The following is a 24,091-nucleotide window of genomic DNA, read 5'->3' as shown; positions in this document are numbered from 1 at the left end:
AGCCATTTCTACAAAGGTCTTATCTCAGCTCAGAGTCAACCTTCAGAGCAGGAGCAAACAATAACTGGTAATAAGATCCTGACTAGCAACAAATAAACTACAGCAAAGAGTGAAAAACACACACACACATCCACAAACAAGAGCTGAAGCAGAAAATATGGGTATGATACTACACTATGGCAAAAAACAGTGTAGAACTCAATAGAATGTCATCTTTTTCTACATCAATACAATAACAAGCCATGCTATAGAAATAAATTCTTTCAGCTTCACTAATAATGTCTACACCACTACGATATTGTGTCTTTTAATACCACCCACTTAAAAAATTACAAGCACACAGATAGGTTCTGGGGTTCATGTTTGTGTGAATAATATACTAACAATTACAAACAAGGGAGAGGAGAGTGGACTCATTGAAGATTTAGCAGGTATTTTTTAACAAAATGAGGCTGCAGGCAGTCTTGAGATCATGGGAGTGAGAGAAATCAAGAGCGACAAGTTCACCACAAGAGAAAACACCATGGGGAATGATCAAATCAATTAGTGTCCTACTCCAAGAGGAAGCGCTGGCCTGTGCCTTATAAGGTGCTCTGTCGTGATGCCAGACAAGCTTGGAGAATTTCAGAAACTGCTGATCTGCTAGGCTTGTCATGCACAACAGTCTCTAGAGTTTATACACAACAGTGCAAAAAACAGAAAACATCCAGTTTGTGGCAGGTCTGTGAATGGAAATGCCTTGTTGAAGAGAGAGATCAGAGGAGAATGGCCGGACTGGATCGAGCTGACAGGAAGGCTATAGTAACTCACATAACCACTCTTTACAACTGACACTGCTCACTGGCAATGATTTTCCAATCTTCAGTTGTCCAGTTTCAGTGAGCCTGTGGCCCATGTAGCCTCAGATCCCTGTTCTCGGCTGACAAGAGTGGAACTCCATGCGACTTTGATCTTGAAAGCTGTGGAGCTATTGTTAGAAAAAATGTGCTCAAGATGTCATCATTAATTGTCTACAAATAAAAAGTCACTATTATCTATACAACCTTGTGTTAATGGAATAGTATTTAAAGCACACGTTTCTAATCACTAACTCTGTTTCTGTAACACAGTTTATTTCAGGTAATTAGTTTCTGAGCCAATAAATGTAGTTTAGTTTTGACTTTTAAAACTGCTAATACTAATACTATCATAAGCAGAATAACTTGTTTAAAAGCAATAAAAATGTGTGTCTGTTGCTGATGATATCATTGTGCTGTGGAAAGATGCTGAAGCAAAATATTCGTGATGTCATGGCGTGGCTGTTAAACCGGGTTCCTGTGAGGTGTAAAAGGAGAGCAGGAGGAGCTCACTGGCTGTGGGCAGTGCAGGAGGGAGCGGGGACGTGATGTATGCAGTCCACTGATTGATCTCCTCATGAGATGACAGACTCTGGCAGTGAAGAGGTTCCTCATCCGCATAAGTGTGTGTGTGAATGAGTGTGTGTGTTGGTGTGAATACATGGGGGCGTGTACAGGCTCCTTCTGACACTGTAGAAATTAATCCCTCATTTACGTACCTGCAGTGTCAAGAGACTGAAGGATGTTCGAGAAAGAAGAGTCTGTGCCAAGCCCACCATGACACACACATCATTTAACTAGCAAAGGCTGTTTCCAATATAGACCTAAACACCATTTATATACAAGCAGAACATTTCAAAACACATATTTTTTTAATATGGATTTTTACAAGTACCAGAGTTTCAACAAAAAGTCCATATTTTGCAGATTAATTCAAACCACAGGAGGCACTAGACATGCATCATGTACACAACTCATATACAAATAAGACGCATATCTCTGCGCCAGCAATGCCTTCAAGTTCTTATTACGCTCTTCCTGTCACTGCAGCTGAATGAGAACTTGAATGAAACACAGAGGTCTTTGCGGTGCTGATCATATCCCTACTCCACTACAGCTGTAAGCCATGGTCCAGCCTCCCCATCTGCCATCCCTGCGCCACTCAGCCACATCGGTCAACTGGATGCGCGCCAGAATGGACAACGCACCGGGAGCTGAGAATTCAGTCTGACCAAACACATCACATTTTGTTGCTTGTCAGTTTAAAAAGAATTTAGTATAATGTCCAGTATAACGTTCCACCTACAGCGCTACCTCGCTGACAAGGAAACTGCAAATCCAAACAAGTTTGCATTTTATTTCTGCCAGAGTTGAAGCGTGAGAATGAGAATGTACAATATCAAAAGAAAAAAAAAAAAGAAGTGCTATTACTATTTCAACGTGGCAGAATTATACCAGTTGATACCCTAAAAATGAAATGTTTAATAGATATTGTGTTAGCATTTTAATTTTGACATCCACAACACTGTTGTGCACAAAAATGTAAATGCAAATCCACATTTTGCAATTGAATTTGAATTATGTTCTAAATAATATGCTCTTATAAACTGCACACACATTTTAAACAAGCATTTTAAACGAGCCTAATTAGCATCTGAATTTGAATAAAGAAGGGAAATGCTGTCATAGGTACCGTTTAGTGTACAGTCAATTTTCATAATTCCACACATGAGGAAGAGCTGTAGCTGTTCTACTGAGACATGAATGAAGGCCTTGATGGAACATCAGCAGAACTGAAGCTGAAGCACAATTCTCTCTCAAAGCCTCTGTGGCGCATGCTAACATTGCTAAAGGGTGTCAGCGGCGCACTAATGAACACAGATCTCATTTAAAGGGAGCGCTAATCAGAGGCACAATTTGTTCATTAGAAAATTACAAACAAGGCCGCCGCGCCGACATGAGAGGGCACGATTAGCAGTGCTAATTACCTGATTCTTACACTCCAGTTGAGATGCGGAGCGGAGGATGTCTACCCCCTCCCCCACCTCTCTCTCTCTCGCTCCTCTTGTTTGTGACAAATTAGAGCCAACTCAAACAATCTCTCCCAGAACGCAGCAGGGAAGAGTGGTGGGAGATTTAAGCTACAGCGCCAATGGTCTAATCAAAGTGTTTGCCTCTACAGGAAAAGAACCAGGCTTTGAGGGGGGATGGGTCCATATGTTGACCCTCAGACCACACTTCATTAGGATCCTTTTTAGTTTTTTTCCTTTCCCTCTTCTATTCTTGACAGGAAGAAAAAGATGGAGAGAGAGCTAGAGGTAGAGAGACGGACAGAAATCCCTTCCCACTCCTTATCCTAATGATCTTGTTTCGATAGACAGGAGATCCCTGCTCTAACTGATGTCAAGTGCACACTTTTGCCGTTAATCAAGGAGACGGCTTCAAACGGGCCCACCGTGGGTCTAAGTCCTGATCACAGGCCTCCCTGGCTCACAATGCACCGCCCCTGGACACCAATTATCGCCGCACAGACGGCCGGGCTGGATCCTACCTGCTTAATTGGGATTGCACGGCCGCTTCCGATACTGTCCGCTCGGCCCTCCAGTCCTTTCTTCTCCTTGTCTGGTTCACTTGCCTTGCGAGACTGCAGAGGGAGGAGAGAACAAGTTTTTTTTTTTTTTTTTTTTTTTTTTTGCGCAAGAAGCCTAGTGAAAGGCGAGCTAGCTGCTGATTTAATTTGACACCTTCATAAACTAGAGTTGTTCTTGGGTCTACTTAACCTTGACATGACCCCAGTGTTATTTCACATAGAGCTTGACATTTGATTTCACCCAGCATGTGCAGTGCATTCAAAACCACATCACAGATCTTTAAAAGAGTTTGTTTATGCGTATGTCTGACTCATAAAACTAAAATAAGTTAACTAAAATAAGATTTATGATACACTGAAATATACATAAATCAGAGATAATTTAATGAACGAAATGTCTAAATGTTCAGACGTGTGTATGGGATCAGGACTGACCGTGAACAGGTTGGAGCGACGCTTGGACTGCTTACGGACTGGCGTCGGCGTGTTGGCCGTCTGAGGCACGTCGATGCGTAGCTCCTTCTGGCTTGTGCTGGGAGTGGAGGGTACAGAGGAGGAGTAATCGCTCAGACTGCCTCCTCCATTACTGGTCTGTCACATTGCACCGAAGAGACAGAGAGAAAACAAGAGTCACACCTTTTAACACAACCTATGGACAATAAAGTGCAAGCTGTGAAGTCCATTCAGCACAAAGAACACAAGCAGCATAAGTGGCGACATTATACTGCTTAAACAATGTCATGGCTTGACAGAAACTGATCATAAAGAGCTCTCACTTGTTCTCATTGTTATATATTAGCTTGCTGATGTTACTGGGTGATAAACACAGATGAAGTAGCTGGAATGCATTGTGCATGCTCTGTTAAAGCAGTGGTTTGTCATTTTCAGAGCTGTGACTTGCCCAGAGGTGAACTGCAAAAGCAATGAAAACACTGACAATGCTTCTCCTTTAAACCTTACAGCTATTCTCCTCCATGTGATCTCTCTACGTGAAGTGAACAAGAGAGCACTGCTTACTAAAGAAAATGCTGTCGCATTTCTTTATTGCTGGTGCATTTATGGTGGGTCATTAAAATAACTTGGAAAATATTTTGTACTGGCTTTCAGTTACTCATTTACATATCTAGTAATATTATTCCAGGCAACATTACTTACAAACAAAAAGCATTTTATCACTGAAATATCAACAACAAGACCTGGCCCAAACAGAAAGCAACAAGATGTGACATCCTGGTTTCACAGTGGCTACGACTACATCATTACTACAATGCTACTGTTTAATTTGTTGCACTATCTTAAAAAAGCTGCTGTAAAATTATTCACAAACAGGCTGGGGAGCAAAACGGTCAATTTTGTCAACAACAATGCCAAAAAATCTATTTCTTTTCAGCTTTTTTTTTTTTAGTTTATAGTATTATTTACTTTAGATCAATCAATAAAGACACAATAAAGGCTAGTTTCTTGCTAACAAACACACGTCATGGAGATATTGAAGGCTTTATTTTTTTTTGCTTGAACGTGCTGAGCTTGATTATGTCATAATTCCAAGTTCAGATTTCCAACTTCTTTGTTAAGTCGAAAACAGCATAATGCATTAGCACGAAACATGCTAAAGCTACCTTAATGTTAATGTAGCGTATAAAATGATTGCCAGAAAAGGCCATGTCGCCTGGATTTACTAGATAGCAAGGAGTTAGTTTTTTTTTTTCTTGGATGAAAAATTTTTTTTAAAGCTTATTATCTACAAACTAAAAATTCCAAAGGTTTTTAAAACTTAAATGTTGTGCAGATAAATAATAATAATTTAAAAAAAAAAAAAAAACACCAGATCACGTTTGAAAAATAATACCAAAAAATCAGTTACTTTTTTTTTTTTTTTTAAATTGCATGTTTGTTTCTGCAAATGGCATCTGTAACCAAAAACCATGTGTCTGGAACGTTTAGTACTGGGCCCATTGCCAATGCAACAAGCGAAGTTAAATTCTAAATTATAGAAATTATAGGGGAAATGCACTGAAACAGCACATGAGATGCTTTAGCAGCCGAATGTCATCACACACAAGCATCATTTAACAAGAACTCTTTCAGGCAGTATAAGCAGAAGTATGTGATGAGCGTGTACAAGTGCTTATCACTCACTACCCCAATAAAAAAAAGACTATGTTTGTGCATCATAATCTCATGAATTGAGATAAGTGTGTGTGTGTGTGTGTATATATATACTTACCTGAGCTATGTGTACTGCTGTGACGGGTGCTGCACACACCGAGGAATGGCTGGGAGAATTGGGGAGGGACTTGCAAGGCCCGATCGATAGTTGCTGCTTCTTCCGATTTGCAACAATTTTCTGCGCCACTGAACACAAAACACACAGCACACGTCAGAGACATTCAGAAGTGGAATTAGAGCAAGATCAACACACACAGCCTAAGACACTACGACAGCCAGTGATTTAGACCACTAAAAATGATTTTCACATTGACATTTTCGTCTTCTCCGCTTGGACTAGTCCACTACATTACCTCTCATAAGGGGCTGTCGAGCAGTGCTGACCCGCGGCTCTAATTCTACCATCACTCACCCGCCGAACCCCCAGCACAGCCATTATTTAACTATTATAACACCACTTTCATTACTCAAAGATTCCCGGAGAGCGCTATCGGCGCTGGCAATATGGCCATGTCAATCAATTGCTCTCCACAAGCCCTTATCGATCAACGGGCAATCGGCCACGGCCATGCAGAGCCGATGTTCAGCCACTCCGTCATCTTCTCCCTAGCAGCCTGCTGATCTCAGGCTTCACCTCAAGTATTCCTCCACACACACAATAGCACTTACAGTGAATAAACTTGCACCCCAGTGAATAAAGTTGAATACTACAGTATCTAACACACAATTTGTTGATAAAGTTTATTTGGTGAGATTTTCTCATTTTCAGCCTTTGAGGGAAGAAGGTTCTTATACAGGAGACGTCTCAAGCAGAGGAGTTTTCCTGGCTGAAGCAATCCTGGGCCAGGTGAGGGTTAAAAGATCCTCTAATCGCCAGAACTCAATTACCGACCTCCCAATAAACATGGCAGAGTCTCATTCCCCTCGAAATGAAGTCATTGTTTTAATTGGATCTATTAAAGGCTGAGCTTTAACGATGAGTCAGCCATAAACATTTACCTTCAGGTGAGAGACTTCTGTCCAAGGGCAGTCACAGCACTTGTCTAACACACACACACACACACACACACACAAACCCTGCCTGTAATCTACGTCACAACACAACAACATCCTTACAAACCAGAAAATGTAATTTTAATGATAAACTGCACCACTTTGGCCATTTCAGTCCGCAGCTTAACAAAAGCTTCCACGCAGACGGTCACAAACACATTATGACGACTCACGCCATGTTAATAACACCATAACATCACTCCTTACATCCACGGTGCACAATGCGCCATGAAACCGTGAAGTCTGGGAGATACGCTTGCAAATCCCCAGCTATATTTTACTTTAATTGTTAAGAACACTTATGATAAGCCTGGGTTAAATATTTAAACTACGCAAGTAATGCAATTTAACTTTACCCATCAATCTCGGCTCCCCGGTAAGCGGCAGCCATTTATCCTGGTGGGAAAGGACGAGCGTTTGATCAGATTTATGGCAGATGGGTGCACGCCTGGAGTCGACACAGAAGCAGGCGTCGCACAGTTTGCCGTTCGTATTGCACTGATTTACTGTTGGAAACTAATAGCGTCATGTATACTCACTTCTGAAGCCATTTATACAGTACTGCACCTCTTTTTCCGTTCTTTATACAACACATGTGTTAGATTAGATTATCATATCAAAATTACAGTGGACAAGTGTTTAGCATTATACATCAAGGTATAAGAGAAAGGAAAAAGGGAGACGGTGAAGGACAGCAAGAAGAAGCAGAAAGAGAGAAAAGGAGAGAGAGAGAGAGAAGGAAAAGGAACGAGGGAGAGGGGGAAAGGGGGAGCACCCTGCTGAGTTTATTAGGCTGCTGTCAGGCTGCTTAACAGCAGAGTGCTATAAATATTAACTAATGAGTTGGAGGGAGAGGGAGTCTGGCAGATGATCCAACACAAAGGTCAGAGAGCTACCTCACTTACCACTCAATAATTACACCACACACACTTTATACACACACACAAGCATGTAAACGGCATGTGCCAACACTTGCAACGAATATTCACCACACACATTACTGTTACATCCGTGGGCTTTGAGAAATGAACAGAACAACACTGACATGTTCAGGAGTAAAAGGCTGTCTGCAGGTTTACCCCCAAAGTTTTTTATTAAAGACATTATGTGGAAAAAAATCTATTCTGCATGAACTTATGTTGCTTCAGTCTTTATTCATTGCTAAATTAAAAATACTACAATTCTTTCATGTACTTTTTTGCCCCAGAGTGCTCATGAGAACTAACTAATTTATATGGTAAAGCGTTATTTAACTAACTACAGTTGAATGGCCAGACCTTTTATTTATTTTGTTTGTTTTTGTTTGCTTTCATTGTTTGTCAATTTTTAGCATCAAATTATACCTTAATACCTTCTGGCAAGGCAAAATGCACAAATGGCAGTTAATGGGTTGTCTTGACTAAAAGAAGACATGTTATAATTTTGAAATTAAACCATTTCTTTGTGAAGGTTTTACATAATCAACATATTTACAGTCACATCAGCTCAGCTGCACTTCCTGTTTGCTTAAACTAAAAATGGAGGAGTGCTGCTCTCCTGCACTTCCTCCCAATTTAACCGCAGTGGTCAATCAAACCAAGAACATATTTGTTAAACATATTTTGTCTCCATAAAAGATTAGGAAATTATCATGATCTATAAATTAAATACTGTTACATGCCTCATGGATGTGAGGAATTGGGCCTTCAATATGAAACTGAACTGTGATTCTAAGGCCTTTCTTTTTTTTTTTTTTTTTAAAGTGTCTTATAGTTTACTATCAGAGGCTACAATTAACCACAGTTTCCTTTAAGATTCTTATATGCTTATAAGTAAGTTACTTCTCCGAATGAGCAAACAAGCCTGTGCTGAGAGGCCAGCGGTGACCATTAAACAACAACGACAACAACTAAACTAATTACGGCAATAAAAGTATATGACAGTGACAATGGCGCATAATCAGAGGACATTAAAGGCCAAAGCGGAGAGGGAGAAGCGGGGGGGGAGGAGGTGGGGGACAGACCGCACAGCGGAGCTCGTTAGTAGTTAGCGTGCACTAACAAAGCTCTCCATCCCCGGCTCTGACACCGTAGCTGACTTGCTAGTGGGGGGAGGGGGGTAATTAGGATAATTAAATTAGTGCGCTGATGGACGCAGTCTGGGGAGATGTCAAGATCCCTCACCTTTAGCCAAAGAACAGACACACACACTATTCAAATCACATCACACACACTATTCAAACCACATCACACACAGACAGAGCCATAGACTATGGAAAAGACATCCATATATGATCACACAAACACACACAAACACACACACACACAGGGCTAAACCCCTGCCTGACCCTGAATAAATAAATTGGCTCTTCATTTGTCCACTGGCCATCCTGTAAATGCTCCATTATATAAATTTAATGTAGATAACTACTACGCCAATTATTTTTAATGGTTAATGCTCTTGTTATTCATGCAATGGCATTCTGTGATTGCTACAACTCGCTGGCCTGCATTATTTGATTTACAATTTTAAGCCGCTGTATTACTACACGCTCAACTACCGACAATTATCATTTATAAGAAGCAAAAGGCCAGCCAGGGCCATCCTGTAACATGGTGCAACTCGGTTATATGGACTTTTGTGCCATAGAGGGTAATAAATTGACGATGATGATCGACACAAATTCCACGAGCGCAAAACATGCAGAAAACATACATCAGTCATATTTATTTATTTTATTTTTTTTATTTTTATTTTTTTTTAACATTTTCATTCTAGCTAAACTACACTTGTATTAATAGTCAATATTGGGGTCAGTGATATGACAAAAATATCGTTTTATGATTCCTGAAGACATTTCTACAATTCATGCTATGTATCAGATACATAGGCTGGCTCACAAACTGTCAGCAATACAGTAATGCTTCATTAAAAAAATATGATAGCTAACTAAAATTAATTTGTTTATTACTCATTTACAAATATCCTCCCTTCTCTCTCTCATATATATACACATATATATGTAAAAAGAAAATGTGCATAATGTTTTGTGTGTTTGTATGTATGTATGTGTGTGTGTATACATACATATATATACATATATACACACCCACACACGCTATATATGTGTGTACACATATTTCCACACACACACAAAATAAGAAAATTATTTACACTGAAAAACAAAAATAATATAAAGATTAAGTACAAAACAATAACATCAAAGCTATTCCAGGGTTTGTAATTTCAAAAAATAAAATTAACGATTCATTTCATTAAATCGTTAACGAAATTAACAATTTCTCAGAAAAGTCTATTGTGACATAATATATCATAATATTGATATATCATCATATTATCCAGCCGTAATTAGTCTATCCTAAACATTTATGCTTAATTGGCAGCAATAATATTGTTGCAATACAAATATAACATTTTTAAAAGTTTTGGATGTCGGTAGGGGAAAAAAAACATGCACATGACTGAAATACATACAACACAGCTCTGCAGTGTCACACACAAAAAAAAAGAACCCAACTAGCTCCAAACTATGAAAATGAACAGAGAAAGGCTAATGTGGAAAGGTTAGTGCTTTAGGATATTTCACAGAGCAAATAAGAGACTAAAGATTCATCCGGAGCACATCTAACGAGGGGATGATGTCATTAAATAGCTCGTTATTTTTTGTTAAGCGTAACTCTCGTGCTATACGCAGACGCTGTACTCTGCCTGTAGTGAAGAAACGGACCAAGACTGCATCGCAAAATTAAGGTCATGTGCATAGTAATTATGGTCACGGCGTTGCGCTGATGCAGGAATGAACCCAAGTCAGGCAAATGAAATGGAGTGTGAGTGTGTGTGTATGTGTGTGTGTGTGTGTGTGTGTGTGGCTGCACAGGGACACACATGTGCACCTCTGGGCAAATTAAAAAAAAAAAAAAAGAAAAGAAGCTACCGAGAAGCCATTGCGACACAAAACATTAAAATAATCATTTTGGTACTCATCTATGAATTTCACTACAGTGCATAATTAGAATGCGTGATTAATTGAGGATGATGGCATAACAAATACGAGGAGACAGCGTCAGTAATGATAAGAAATTTAGCCTTTTCTTGTTCTCACTGGAAGCTGCTGATGAGCCTGGCTATCACACAGACACTCTCCTTTTCTTTTCCTCACACACACACACACACACACACACACACACACACACACAGCTAAATTATAGCACACTTGGCTGCAGCCAACAGTGTAATAATTAAGGGGATAATGGCTGAGCGTTTAGAGTGTAAATCTCCCTCCTGGGCCGAGGGCTCGGCACTGTTCAGACAGCTCGGCTTCTCCTCCACAGCTGCCTGCAACTGCGACAAGCACTCACTCTCACACACACATATACACATTACATACATACAGACACAACCAAATCTAAGGAGTCAACACTAAATGCTTTTTTCTTCCACCTGATTTCCCCAAAGACAGAAATCTGTCACTCACCTGTCACTTTTTCACACACAGATGTATACTGTAAAGAAAACACTAAAGAATAGTGTTCAAAACCGCTTTATTCAACAGATAAGCCAGATGCAACTAGATACGATCAGCACTACATCAACACTGCACTGGTTTTCCAAACTGAAACTATGCACATAGCTTCATCTTCAACAGATATCTTTTCTTATTACATCCTATCATATGTGAGGGAAGAGGAATGAGTACTCATTTGTTGACATTTGGCTCCCTCTAGTGGACAAAACACATACTGTACAGATCACATTCACACACTATGGTGCAGATCAGAAAGTGACATTAATTTCTCCTCATACAGCAGTGCTGCTGAATGCTCGATTCTCATTGGTCAGAAGGTGTTTGTTAATGTTCTATAACAGCACGACTCTGACAATAGCTATAGTTATATTAATGCGCTTGCCCTAATACATTATCGTTTCTACAGTAACAACTTACACAGGGGTTTGGATGGTGGGAACGCAACATGAATGGATGAAAAAGGAGTTTAATTGATGATATAGTGAAGTTAGAGGTAAAGTGAGAGGTAAACTTCTGACACAGGATGGAAGACTTTCTACCCAGGAGGGTGTCGGGTAACATGCCTTCTCCAAGACACGTGTCAGTGTTCCCCAGGACTTCAAACTGCTGCTTATGCTGTGTCACACATTCAGAGGAAAGCGCTGTCTGCCCTCTTCCATATACATGAGCTCACATATGCCCACGATTGGCAGCGATTGATGGGAGGAGAGTTTGCCATCCCTCCCACCCAGACTCTTGGCTTGCAATCATGGAGGAATGAAACACTTTAGGAAAATAATCATCTTTGGGCCACATCACCCCATCATTCATTATTTTCCTATATAACATAAAAATACACTTAAGCGTGTGTGTGTGTGTGTGTGTGTGTGTGTGTACATACAAATATATATATTTGTTTACAGAACTTCACTTTTGTGTTTAGTTCTGGCTGTCTCTGGTTCTCCTACAGCTCTCTGAAAATGTCTCACAGGCAGTGGGGGAACATCGTTTTGCAAAACAGCCACTGTATGTTTGAATTGTCTTTTGGATAAATTTGAACAAACTTTGAATGAAAAAATGAACACATTTAAACACAAGCTGTAATCAGATGAGGTCTGAAAACAGAAACTCAGCAAAGCACAGTAAGGTGATTCCTCACCTGTTTAGTTTAACTCACTTGAATTAAAAAAAATCATACTTTTAATTTGTTTTCTATTTATGCTGATTTCTTCAAATCTAAACAGACCAGATAAACAAAAAGCACTTGCTTTAAAAAAAAACTTTGGCTAGAAAATTACAGAAACATTGAATAATTAAATAATAACATAAATCATTTAAACATCAGTATGTTCTTGGACTGTATCTAGTACAGTAGGTTCTCAAATTGGGGTTCTCAAAGGAAACCCCAGGAAATTACACGCCACCATTATCAGTTATTAGATTTATTGAATTTTATAGTTATTTGCCATTTGACTGGTAAACCTGATTTGAATGGATGTAATCCAATCCTTCTCAGCCTATCCAAACAATGTCAGCCTATAATTATCATCAAACTGGATATAATGTGTTCTATCCTTGGAAATTTCAGGAATTTAGAAAAAAGAACAGCATGTTTACAATAAGCAGCCAAAATATTAGTGGACAATTTAAAATAATTAGCTTAATATTTGAATAGTTGGCTTATGTTCATAAAATGTGAGAATGTATGCTGAGGGGGTCTGTGCAGTTTAGTTTACACTCCCTGACAGCAGGGGTAGCTCAGTGCTTAAGATGTTGGACTACTGATCGGAAAGTTGTGAGTTCAGATCCCAGCACTGCCAAGCTGCTACTGCTGGGCCCTTGAGCAAGACCCTTAACCCTTAACTGCTCAGTTGTATAAATGAGATAAATGTAAGTCGCTCTGAATAAGGGTGTCTGCCAAATGCCGTAAATGTAAAAATGATTCCTTACTGTTCACTGTGTGCACTGGTGCAGTTATGTAGCATACAGTTCAGCCGTGTGTGCACGGCATTTAATGTGCAATCAGTGCATGATTAACAGCTACTCTATAACAAGTCACCTTGATGGTAGTGCCTTCCTAATTCACGGTCTTCCTACATTAACTGGTGTGATACAGAGCTGACTATCCATCACAAACTTTATGTGCTCTTTTCTAAGCACAAAATAATAGTCTTAGCACAGAATCCCAGTGAACATAATCTAGTAAAAACATTTTTTGCATAAAAACACTGGCGCTTACCGTCCTGAAAGACGCGCTCCACGTTAAGGCCGTAGGTGGCACAGGTTTCGTAGTATGTGCATCTCTTCAGGTCGTTGGAGAGCTTGCGCGCTCGAGCGTCATCGATAACACGAGGGTTAGCTGCACTTATAGCATCTAAACACAGGAAATTAGCACACGAGATTGCGTTCAAACATAAAAAGTCTTGCCACCAGAAACAGAAAAGTTTTTGTTTGAAGGCTGTGTGTGTGGCATCCTCTAGTGTCCACGGCATCCTCTAGTGTCCACATACAGAAAAGAAAGCTGTGTTTTCATTCATAAAATTCTTTCTGATTGGTGGCTTTCTATAAAATTAAAAAAATTGATAAAATGGATAGATATGTACAAAGCATCCTGCTTAATAATAATGCATAGCAAGTTAGAAAAAAAACAACTCATTACTCACGGACCTCTTGGCAGATCAGATAATCATTTAATAAATAATATAAATGTACCTAAAGCAATGTGTATATTTAGATTATTTATTAATAAAATCCATTTATTTTTAATATTCACTAATACTGTAAATAAAAGTGTAATCTGTGTCAGCTGCAGGATGGTGAGCTAGCGCAGTACTGAAATTCAGCCAGTAGAGGGAGCTACAGTGTCACATTTCTGACAGAAACTGCGGCATAATAACTGCAAAGCTGAGATTTCAGGTCAAGCCATCTTCCGGTTTGTGCAGATTATATTCTTAACTCATTTGCAAACACTTCCTATCAGCAAAGAGAGATTTTTCAGATAATAGTGACTGAACCTTTCTGCTCACGATTCAGTCACACAGTATAAAACATTTCTTATAAAACTCTTAAGAACTAATGTTTGTGACAAAGACTCATGATAATCCCTGTGAATGCAATTTTTTGCTTCAGGTTTTATCAGCTTGTACGTGTGTAATGCTGTAATGAGGCGAAATGAAGGTTTTTCCTTGATGAAAAAAAAACAAGATTAATTTTTTTTTCTTCTCCACTCACCCTGAGTTCCCACTAGCACCAGGGGCACGTCAGCAGTGTTGCGGTAGTTTGCCATGCGGCTGTAGTAGTGATACACGGTCTGAAAGCTGATCTCATCCTCTAGACTAAAGACAAATATCACTGCATCCACCCACAACGCAAACTGAGAGACAAACAGAGAGCAAGTTAACATACTTTAGTGTTCTGGTTTAATTAACGTGCTGTACAACGTTAGACACATTGTTGTAGGCCTAATTTTTTTTTTGGTTAAAACTGGTGAACGCCGTTTTAAGCAGCCAAAATTTCCAACTACCCCTCACTACAGAACCAAAAGTCCAGGCAATGGAGGCGAATCTGCTCCAGTTCCTCCTACCTGAGCAGAGCCGAAGCCCACAGCCCAGGAGATGGAGACGACTCGGTGTGTTTCAGGCTCAGGGAGTTGTTAGAACATCTCGCAGGTTAAGGTTAAGGGTTAAGCTTATAGGAGGAGTTGGTTCAGGTCCAGCTCCTAGACTTTTGGGTCTGCAAGCACTCTCAAAATATCCCTAATAAATACAGTTAACTGACGCTAACTGTGTACTTGTCTAATGTTAGCTATGTCGAACATAATTTGACTGGTTTTATTTCTCATAAAATCTGTCAAACACTCAAAACATTCTCCATGCTCTGTGAGAGAAAGCGAGGGAACTGCATCTTTCAAGCCGGAAATTCTAGTCAGCAACTTCAGCCAAATGATTATTAACACGAGGCAGGGAGAAGGGAAGTTCAAAACACCTGAGTGTCTGTCCAATCAGTTTATATGTCCATTGTCACATCTGGCATTTTTATTGGGGAAAGGAAGACTGCTCATTCGGGTTATTTTTTTTTTTTTTCTTCTTTTTTTTTTTTAAGGGATAACTAGCAGTAGCATACTGCAATATTAAAATGTGGAGCTCCTACGCAAAAAGCGGGAAGGGTGGCATGTCTGTCTTTTGCTCAATTTGCACTAATTGTGATTTATTCGCAAAAGTGATTTAAATCTAAAATAAGAGCAATTTGCTCGTTTAGATGTAGATGTGACTGCTTTTTGGTTACGATGGAAAAGATCTGTATGTGTGAGCAAAGTGTGTCTGTAACACCTACCTGAGCCTCTGGAGGGCCCCCTTCATCCCTGATAAGGAGGAGATAGCTCTGGCCGTCCACTACTATCTCCTTTTTGAAGCGTCCGCCTACAGGACAGAAACAGCCATTAATCTGAAGAACAGAGTGGTGACAGGTAAAGGTGATGGCTAAAATGGATGGTGGAGTGACATGACAAATCTGAAAATGGATAACATGGAAAAATGGATGATTATTATTTTCTTTATTATGACCACAGTCATTGTGATTGTAAGGTTCAGCTCCACCTTCTAAGATGAAAACTCCAAGTCTGAGGATTAGTTTGTCCTGTAGCAGGTTAACCCACAAAACTCTATCCCTTGTGTAAGCTGTGAGTGGAGGCCACACGAAAGAACAGAGTGAATGAAAGTGGAAGGTGACCTCTCTCTCTCTCACACACACACACACACACACACACACACACACACTCTCTCAGACAGCAAGCGCTGGCTCCTTTAATTAAGCATAAGAGGATTGGAGGGGATTCCACTGTGTGTTATGTTTATACAGAGGGTCTGTGGAATAATCAGAGTCTTAACCTTAGCAAAGCTAAACACCGCTAATCGGCTTGAGTTTAAATGAGAAAAGCTTCACACTCCTCTCTTCCCAAAAAGAGCTTTTCTACGACACAGTTGAGGTGAGGTACTGACCTCCAACCTTTCACTTCTGACCTCCAGCTGCTCAAACCCTTGACTTCTAAAGAGGAGAACCGATACAGGAAAGCGTTAGGCAGAAAAACATTCATTCCCTAAAGAGACCTGAGGAAGGACGTTTGCGTCGTCAACCATGACGATTTACACTTTTGCTGACGATCTGTACTTCAAGCAGGAACTTTCAGTCTTTTTTCCACCATCAGGAAGTGTTTATTTTAATTCAGCTCTCAGCATTAACATATTAATAACGCCTGTTCTTAATCTGATCCTCTGAAGGGCACAACGTGATATAGCTGACCGATGGAAAAAAGCAGTGACTGTTTAAAATGGAGATGATTAGATACCAGAGTGTAAACACAATTACATCCGGGTTACTCTGATCACTCTGCTCGTAAAGAAAACAGAAGAGAGACACTATGCTGCTGAAAGCAGAGAAACACTGAAAAGAAGGTTGCTACACTTAGCACAGTGCATGAAACATGACTGCAGCTGCAAGATAGCCGTCCTTCATAACACCCAAACATGTTGTGGCTCTTTTCACCAAACGCAGAGCAGCGGGCTACAAATGTCTTAAATCTCTAAAATCTCTTCAGTGTTGATTATTTTTGCTTTTTAATGGCCCTAATTCAATATTCTGATCTCATGTTTGCCGAACACCTGATTAATAAAACACAACAAAGCGTGATGTGATGCGCCTCAACTCGAAGTTGATTCTTTTCCCTTTTTGTGTTTTATTCCTCTTAGATCACAGCAATTTGTTTGTTAATTTATTAACAAATAACACGTCATGTTTTTTATATGTCTATATTTACTCTTAATGTTGTGGAACATCCACAGAAAAATTTAATTCATGTTAATTCAGCTTATCAACCCTGTGAGTATGTGTGTTTGAACTGAGATATTATATGCTGATGTACTGATGAACACTATTGCAGATGAGCTTCTTTGACTTTTAAGATTCAGAGTTTGGCTAAATCCTGAGCGTAGCACTGCTGAGCATTAGCATTTGCTTCACTGTTTGTGTTTATTAACTTATTTCTGGTCAATCAGGATTGTATTCTTATTCTACGTCACTTTGGGGGGAAAAATGTCTGCCAAAAGAAAACACGTAAGAGTATCCAGAACGCAATGTTCAGTTCTCGGTAAAAAAGATAAAGATGAGGACGGGCTCTGAAGTATCAGCTCTGGGAAAGCGTTGCATCTGATAGTCTCTGTGTGCGGTGCTTGGAGCTGGAGTGGCCTGTTGGCTTTTCCGTAATGACATGGTTGAACATTTTTTTACCCCCACGTGGGAAAAGGAAGTAGAGTCGGGGCAGGAGAGGCAAGGGCAAACGCGCAGAGGGCCACATCTATTTATAACCCTAGTGCGGTAGGGTGGCCAGGAAGAACGAGAGAGCGCGAGAGAGAGAGTGAGAGAGAGAGAGAAAGCGCATGGAGGGCATTTATAGATACACACACACCCGCTCACTAATTACAATCTTAGACAAACAAGCCACACTGGTAACCTCAGCTGAGTTTAGATACTGCAAAGACATACGTAACACTGGAAGCACTGCTTCATCACTTCATCCCAGTCAATGTACAAGAACAAGACGAACACAACCCCACAGTGTGTAACTGCTCAGCATACACTGCTTTTTTCTAGATACACACTTCAGAGATGAAAAACCGAGTCTCAGAGTGGGCCTCTCGCAGTCCTCACCAGCACTTCTAACAATAATCCCATGATGAAATGAGTGAAATGGAGAGAAATGGCAAAGAACAGAGTTACTGAGAGACAGAAAAACAGAGAGAGACAGAGAGAGGATGGCGCGATACCTCCTTTATAGTGGCTGTTGTTTTTTTTTTTTTTAAAGTTCATCTGGCAGATGCATGCTGCTGTGTTGGAGCTATAATAACTCTTGAGCCGAGCACAACCAAAATAGAGCAAAACAGTTTAATGGGACGTTTGCTATTTCAGAAGGGTACAGAGGGCAAAAACCTGAATGGAGCCAAGCCACGAAAAAAGAGGCTACACGCCTAGCCCCGCTCCTTTAGTGTGGAAAGACTGTGCGTCCCCACAGCAATAGTGACACAGACAGAGTGATAAAGGAGTGACAGGAAAGAAGTGGGGGGAGTCATTACCTGCATCCACGTCAGCTAGTTAACAGTAGCAGCCAAGGAAAGAGCAGAGAAATAAAAAAGAAGCAAAAATCAAAAGAGGCAAGCCAGTTAAACATGCACAGTCATAATAGCACCAATTAAACTTAGCAGAGGGCAAGTGTCTGTATGTTTCTGTGTGTTTCTGTGTGTGTGTGTGTTTCTGTGTGTGTGTGTGTTTCTGTGTGTGTGTGTGTGTGTGTGTGTGTGTGTGTGTGTGTGAGAGAGAGAGAGAGAGAGAGAGAGACAGAGAGAGAAAGAAAGATATACATATAGAGTACAACAAAAGAGGAGGAGACAATCAGTCATTTATTGTTATTAGTAACTGCACAGTGAGGCTGTGGGGAAAAGAGAGTCAAATCAAACTTTAAAAATGCCACAGAGACGTTTAGCTCAGCACGGCTCAACAACGGCGCCTATACAATCTGTCCTGTAACACACATCAGCGAGTGAGAGAGAGAGAGAGAGAGAGAGAGAGAGAGAGAGACAGCAGTGAGAAAGAGAGTGAGTGAGTGAGTGTTTGGGGGGGGCAAAATAAAGAAAGAAAGCCACAGAGAATGAGACAGAGCAAAAACAAGAGACAGACAGAGACAGAGCCAGATTAGAGAAATAGAGAGAGACAGAGAGTGAGAGTAAAAAAGCAAAAGAAAATAACAGAGCACACCAAAAAAGTGAGAGAAAGAGAGAGCTTGAGTAAGAGCAAGAAAGAGAGAGAGAGAGAGAGAGAGAGAGAGCAGATGGAGGTAAAACTCCTTGTTTTGTTCAGACTTGTGATAAGCGCAGCACGTCTACATCTGTGTTCTGTACAGGAAGGAAATCATTGGCACATTTAAAAGTTTCTTTTTTTCATGTGCTGGAAAAAAAGAGCCTTTAGCTGTTTCCAGGATCCCTCAATGTTGTGGCAGTGTTGCTGAAATGTTGAATAAACGTTGTAAGGGTTTCAGAGCTATAGCAGATAGATAAGCATGCACACACACACGCACACACTCCAGTGATAAAATCTCAATGAGATTGTGAGCATTCATGCAGTGTGTAAGGAAAGGCGCTGGCTCTTTAAGCAGCACAGTACGGCTGGCCCACATCGGCGCAGGCTCCAGCTAAAAGTCTGGACCGGAGCTAGAAAGTGGTTTTGGGGTTTGGGGTTACTACACCAAAACTCTCAGAGTCTATTTTTAAACTCCAAAAGGCAACATTGAGGAAAGGGGGGGAAACAGAGAGAAAACATTTCTCACTCTAGGTCAGGTTACAGAGACAGCAACTCTGCAATTTTGTTTTTCAAGTTAGTTGTGACATAACGCTAAAAAGCAGGAAGTAGAATCAGTACAGGAAATCAGAGGGGACGGTTCGGATTTCTCTGATGTCGCGTGCTGTTCTTTTTGGCACCGGCTGCTAGAATCCAGAGCGGCACATACAATCACTGACATCTTTTTTTCTGAGTGATTTCACTGCTGACCACTGGTATGCAACGCCTGAGCTTTTATAGCACTGAGAGAGGGAAACGGGGAGAGAGAGAGAGAGAGAGAGAGAAAGGCTGAAGCCTGACCCTGTGGTCACTACGTACACCTGTCCGTTAATTTTGGGGGAATTGTTTTATCACTTTGCTACACTGTTTATTCTTATCTTCTTCTTCTTATTATTGCCTTCACTGAAACATATTTCTCTACACACACAAAGTCATGGAGATTCATGAAGCTTACAGCACGCTGAAGCTGACCTAACATTAACGTTACTAAAGAAATGAAATATTAACACACAGCTCTGCTGAAAGCTGAGCCTCGAGATGGAAGCATATCACAGTGAATCTGGCTGTGTGCTGCATGTACACTCAATTATACATGGAGTAAAGCAGAGAGAGAGAGAGAGAGAGAGAGAGAGAGATAGAGAGAGAGCGAGCAAGTGAGCAAGTGCAGGAGAGTTAGAGACAGGGAAAGAGAGAAAGAGACAGAGAGACAAGGAAAGCACGAGAGAGAGAGTCAGAGAGAGACGAGATGCAGAAGGAGAGAAAGAAAAAAGAGAGAGGCACATGTGCAAGAAACAGAGACAGAGTGCAAGAGACAGACACAGAATGTGTGAGACAGAGACAAACACATAGAGACATACAAGGGGGAGGGCGGACAGAGAGAGAGAGAGAGAGAGAGAGAGAGAGAGAGAGCGCAAAAGAGAGTTACTGACATCGTTGATGGATCAGGAGTAACAGTACTGTCCCACTTTCACCCAGCAGAAAGGGCTGAAAGCGCCTCTGCTCTCTGTGTAAACGTCTCCTGATGAGAAGCTGACACAGCTGTGTTCACTTCTGACACTCATGTGCATATAACACTGCAGGTCTTTACACCACAATATTCCATCACACAATCAGTTTTTACCTTCTGGGCTCTCTTCCTGAACATACGTCCCCGTCAGATACCTGTGCACCAGAGCAGACTTCCCACTGGCCAAGTTCCCCACAATACCCTACAAAACACACACACAATCCAAGTTAATTATCCAAGTTAACAAGATAATGCATTGTGTATGATGCACAAACGCAGCAGTGTGTGGTATCAGTTAATCTGACACAAAAGATCCGCACAGAATGAGACATGACAGATTAAAAGACGGAAGAACATGAAAATAACAGTGTGTGGCCTCACTCGGTAACAGAAACTCTAATTCTGCGATTTTTCAATCACCTTCTCTCAGAGCTGTCACTGCTCAGTCAGTAATCAAACTCCTGATGCGGTGTTATAGAGACTAAAATATTGTGTTCGTCTTGATTGGAACAGCTTAAATAATAATTTAACGATACTCAGTAATTAAAACATGCACATGTCTACATCCAAAAGACAACAGCTATGTGCGATCTGTATTTCTCCACAGCAATGGTTCTGCACATAGAGAAAATGCAGACTGCCTGAGGGACCCTGAGAACTTTGTGGTTAGCATAGATCTGCATTTTCATCACTGTGACTCATTGTTGTGATTGGCTCACATGTTGAAGAACATGGAAGTGCTAGCGCCTATCATCGATAACACAAAACAGGGCTTCCTCTTGATATGAAACAATTTCTATTCATAAAGCAATGATTGGATATTTGATGATACCACTAAATCTGCTAGGATACGATATGTTCCGATTTTGTAGCCTCCAATCGACACGTGACGAACTTGATGTGCGTTAATTTGTGAACGATGATGATGTAGAGAGGGACTACTTTAAAAGTATCAGAGTTAGTTAAATTACCTTGCTAGCTTATTTACACTTCAGTCTAAAATATGAATGATTTTTTTATGTACTAGTTGTCGTTTTTCAATAAAAACTGATTCATAATTGTTGCATTGATTCATTTAGTTGCTTTTTAAATCAATGCATCAATCCAAATTGTGTTATCATCACAGTTTTATAACCAGTTTGTTCATCAGGGAAAACAAAAAACACAAACAAGTCAGTAAACCTGGTCCTTATTTACTTGAAAGGATCATACTGCACAGTTTCTGATATATCTATAGATCTATCTATTTATTCTACATATCATGCTGCTACCAGTCACTGTGTATTCTTACTGACTTACTGTTATACATTATATTATTATTTATCTCCCTTGTCACACATTAAAAGTCATCATCATGTTGCTCTTACACTTTCATTTCCCCATGAGGGATTAATAAAAGTTTATCTTATCATATCTTATCATGCTGCAACATATAGTGAGCCCATGATCATTTAAACTGTATTGTGATACATAACACCCAGCACTGGTTGCAGGACCAAATGGTCACATTACAGCAAGCACAATTCACAACTAAATAGAAATTATTGTTCCACATTTTTTCTGTGAAGCCTTTGGAAGAACTGAATAAAGGCCAATGCCTTGACAGTTTTTTCCTGACAAATAAACACCTGCAAATATTCATACTAGGGCTGTTCACTAGTAATTAAATAGTTGCTTAACCATTCCAGGTGCCGTTGTTTAAATAGTACAAATCACTATTCAGGTATTTTTACACTGTATTGCAAGAAGTCAGAGGGGAAAAAAACATGTTGCCAAAAAGAAAAGTGTTGATGGTTTACCCAGCTTAACACTCAGCTTAATCCAACAGCGAAAAAGCTTCTGCTTTATTTTATAAAACAGCACCAAGAGCGATGTTGTTCCTCAGTTTGCTGAAGGTAAGAGCATTACAGACCATGACGAATATAAACATTTGCCACAAGCTAGCAGAAATGTCATGTGGAAATGATGAGTCCGAATACACATCCCTAACGCACGCCGACGTTTAAAGTTGGTTAAGCAGATTCTAGAGGAAGTATAGAAGTCAGAAGTGCAATTTGCTTTAATCTAGAGCTGGACAATATGACAAATAATTACGATATAATATCAAATGTTGATAAATTGCGTCACAATACACTTTCAGATATCGCAGGCACCTTTATATTTTTTGTAAATGTGTACATGTTTTAATAACAATTACTAACTCTGACTATAAGCAGCAGATTAAATTGTTACTCAATCTTTAATTGGTCTTTCTTTTCAGTTTTTAATAATTGATTTTGGTTTAAGTATTATCAGATGCATTTTTTTTAACGAAACAACAGTTTTGCTGGCAGTTATTGTGATATTGGGGTGACGGTTATTGTGCATCATAGAAATGACTACAAGTATCATGAGATATTTTAGTTACACTGATCTGTGGAGAATAGGAGAAGAACAGGAGGCAGCACTCACCACTTTGAGGTCTGGTACTGAGCGACTCAGGGTCCATTCCTGGCTGTTCACAAAGGCATCTGCAACACACACACACACACACACACACACGTCATTGATGATGCAACAAAATTACACGAGCAGCACACAAATGCCACTTTACAGTATAAACAGAAAGCATACACTCTCACTACCTCAGCATTAATACTGTGTGTTAATTAGATGCTTTCAATCTACACACACACCCCCAATCCCACCCTACTAAACCCACCCATGCTGAGCTCAGATGAGGAAACTTATCACAAAAACCTTATCGTTTGTCGATGGACAAGTTGGATAACTTTTCTTTTTTTTGCACCACGAAAAACGCACTACTTAACAAGAAGCTCCTCCATTTTACTGGACCAGTAGAGAGATCACAGCCGGCTTTTATGTATTCTAATGGCTTACAACACAAAGGCTCGTAAATTCAATTATATCAAGTTGGCATGAAGTGAAAGTAACCACCACCAGAAGCAAATGCACATTTTTCACACTGTGTGTCCAGGGAGTTGCCTTTTCCACCAGGTAAATTTTACTCACATTTGGTTTGACTTAAAAAAAACCAGCTTTAAAAAAAAAAAAAAAAAAAAAAAAAAAAAAAAAAAAAAAAAACTGAAGTGTACATGTTTGCCCCTCTGCAAAACTGGCACATAAACATAAATGACGAATAATAAATCTATGACCAATGTGAAGGTGCAAAAAAAGAAAAAAATAATAATAATCACATATTTACTCTTCTAGACCGTTATTGAGGCTTACCAGCCTTCTGGATTTTCTACTTCTGAATTTAAGGTCACAGATTTCAATTTAAGACTCAGCCCATGACAACAATCATGACGACAGCGGAAAGTTTTAAGAGAGACAGAGCTGGTCAGTGTGTTTAACACTGCTGTGCATAAAATCACTAAAACATTTTAAGGATCGAATTGGAACCCTGATGGACTGAGAGGTTTTGGCTGTAATATGCTGTCTAGCGGATGTCACTTTTAAATCTTCTGGATGTGCATAAGATACGCAGCAAGTGTATGAATAATAATGCCACTCACTTAGGCCATATCACACCACACTTCTCTCTAGAC

General features: G+C 40.0%; 1 protein-coding gene across 5 annotated transcripts in view; it reads right to left on the bottom strand.

Annotated features, from left to right (window-relative positions):
- Positions 1 to 24,091, bottom strand: part of agap1 (ArfGAP with GTPase domain, ankyrin repeat and PH domain 1) — a 142,472-nt gene that overhangs the window by 46,349 nt on the left and 72,032 nt on the right. For 3 of the 5 annotated variants that reach the window (XM_026933394.3, XM_026933391.3, XM_026933393.3), the window contains exons 2-10: positions 22,992 to 23,050; positions 20,655 to 20,742; positions 18,277 to 18,291; positions 15,485 to 15,570; positions 14,384 to 14,525; positions 13,392 to 13,526; positions 5,654 to 5,781; positions 3,862 to 4,017; positions 3,388 to 3,480 (exon numbers count right to left, since the gene is read on the bottom strand). In XM_026933394.3, coding sequence (XP_026789195.1) covers positions 3,388 to 3,480; positions 3,862 to 4,017; positions 5,654 to 5,781; positions 13,392 to 13,526; positions 14,384 to 14,525; positions 15,485 to 15,570; positions 18,277 to 18,291; positions 20,655 to 20,742; positions 22,992 to 23,050 — 902 coding nt within the window. The remainder of the gene's footprint in view (positions 1 to 3,387; positions 3,481 to 3,861; positions 4,018 to 5,653; positions 5,782 to 13,391; positions 13,527 to 14,383; positions 14,526 to 15,484; positions 15,571 to 18,276; positions 18,292 to 20,654; positions 20,743 to 22,991; positions 23,051 to 24,091) is intronic. The other 2 variants (XM_026933395.3, XM_026933392.3) reach the window with 1 other exon arrangement.

Source organism: Pangasianodon hypophthalmus, chromosome 2, assembly GCF_027358585.1.
Source record: "Pangasianodon hypophthalmus isolate fPanHyp1 chromosome 2, fPanHyp1.pri, whole genome shotgun sequence".
In the NCBI taxonomy this organism is placed as follows: domain Eukaryota; kingdom Metazoa; phylum Chordata; class Actinopteri; order Siluriformes; family Pangasiidae; genus Pangasianodon; species Pangasianodon hypophthalmus.
The sequence above is the reverse complement of the archived record's forward strand: the minus strand, read 5'-3'. Positions and strand labels throughout refer to the sequence as shown.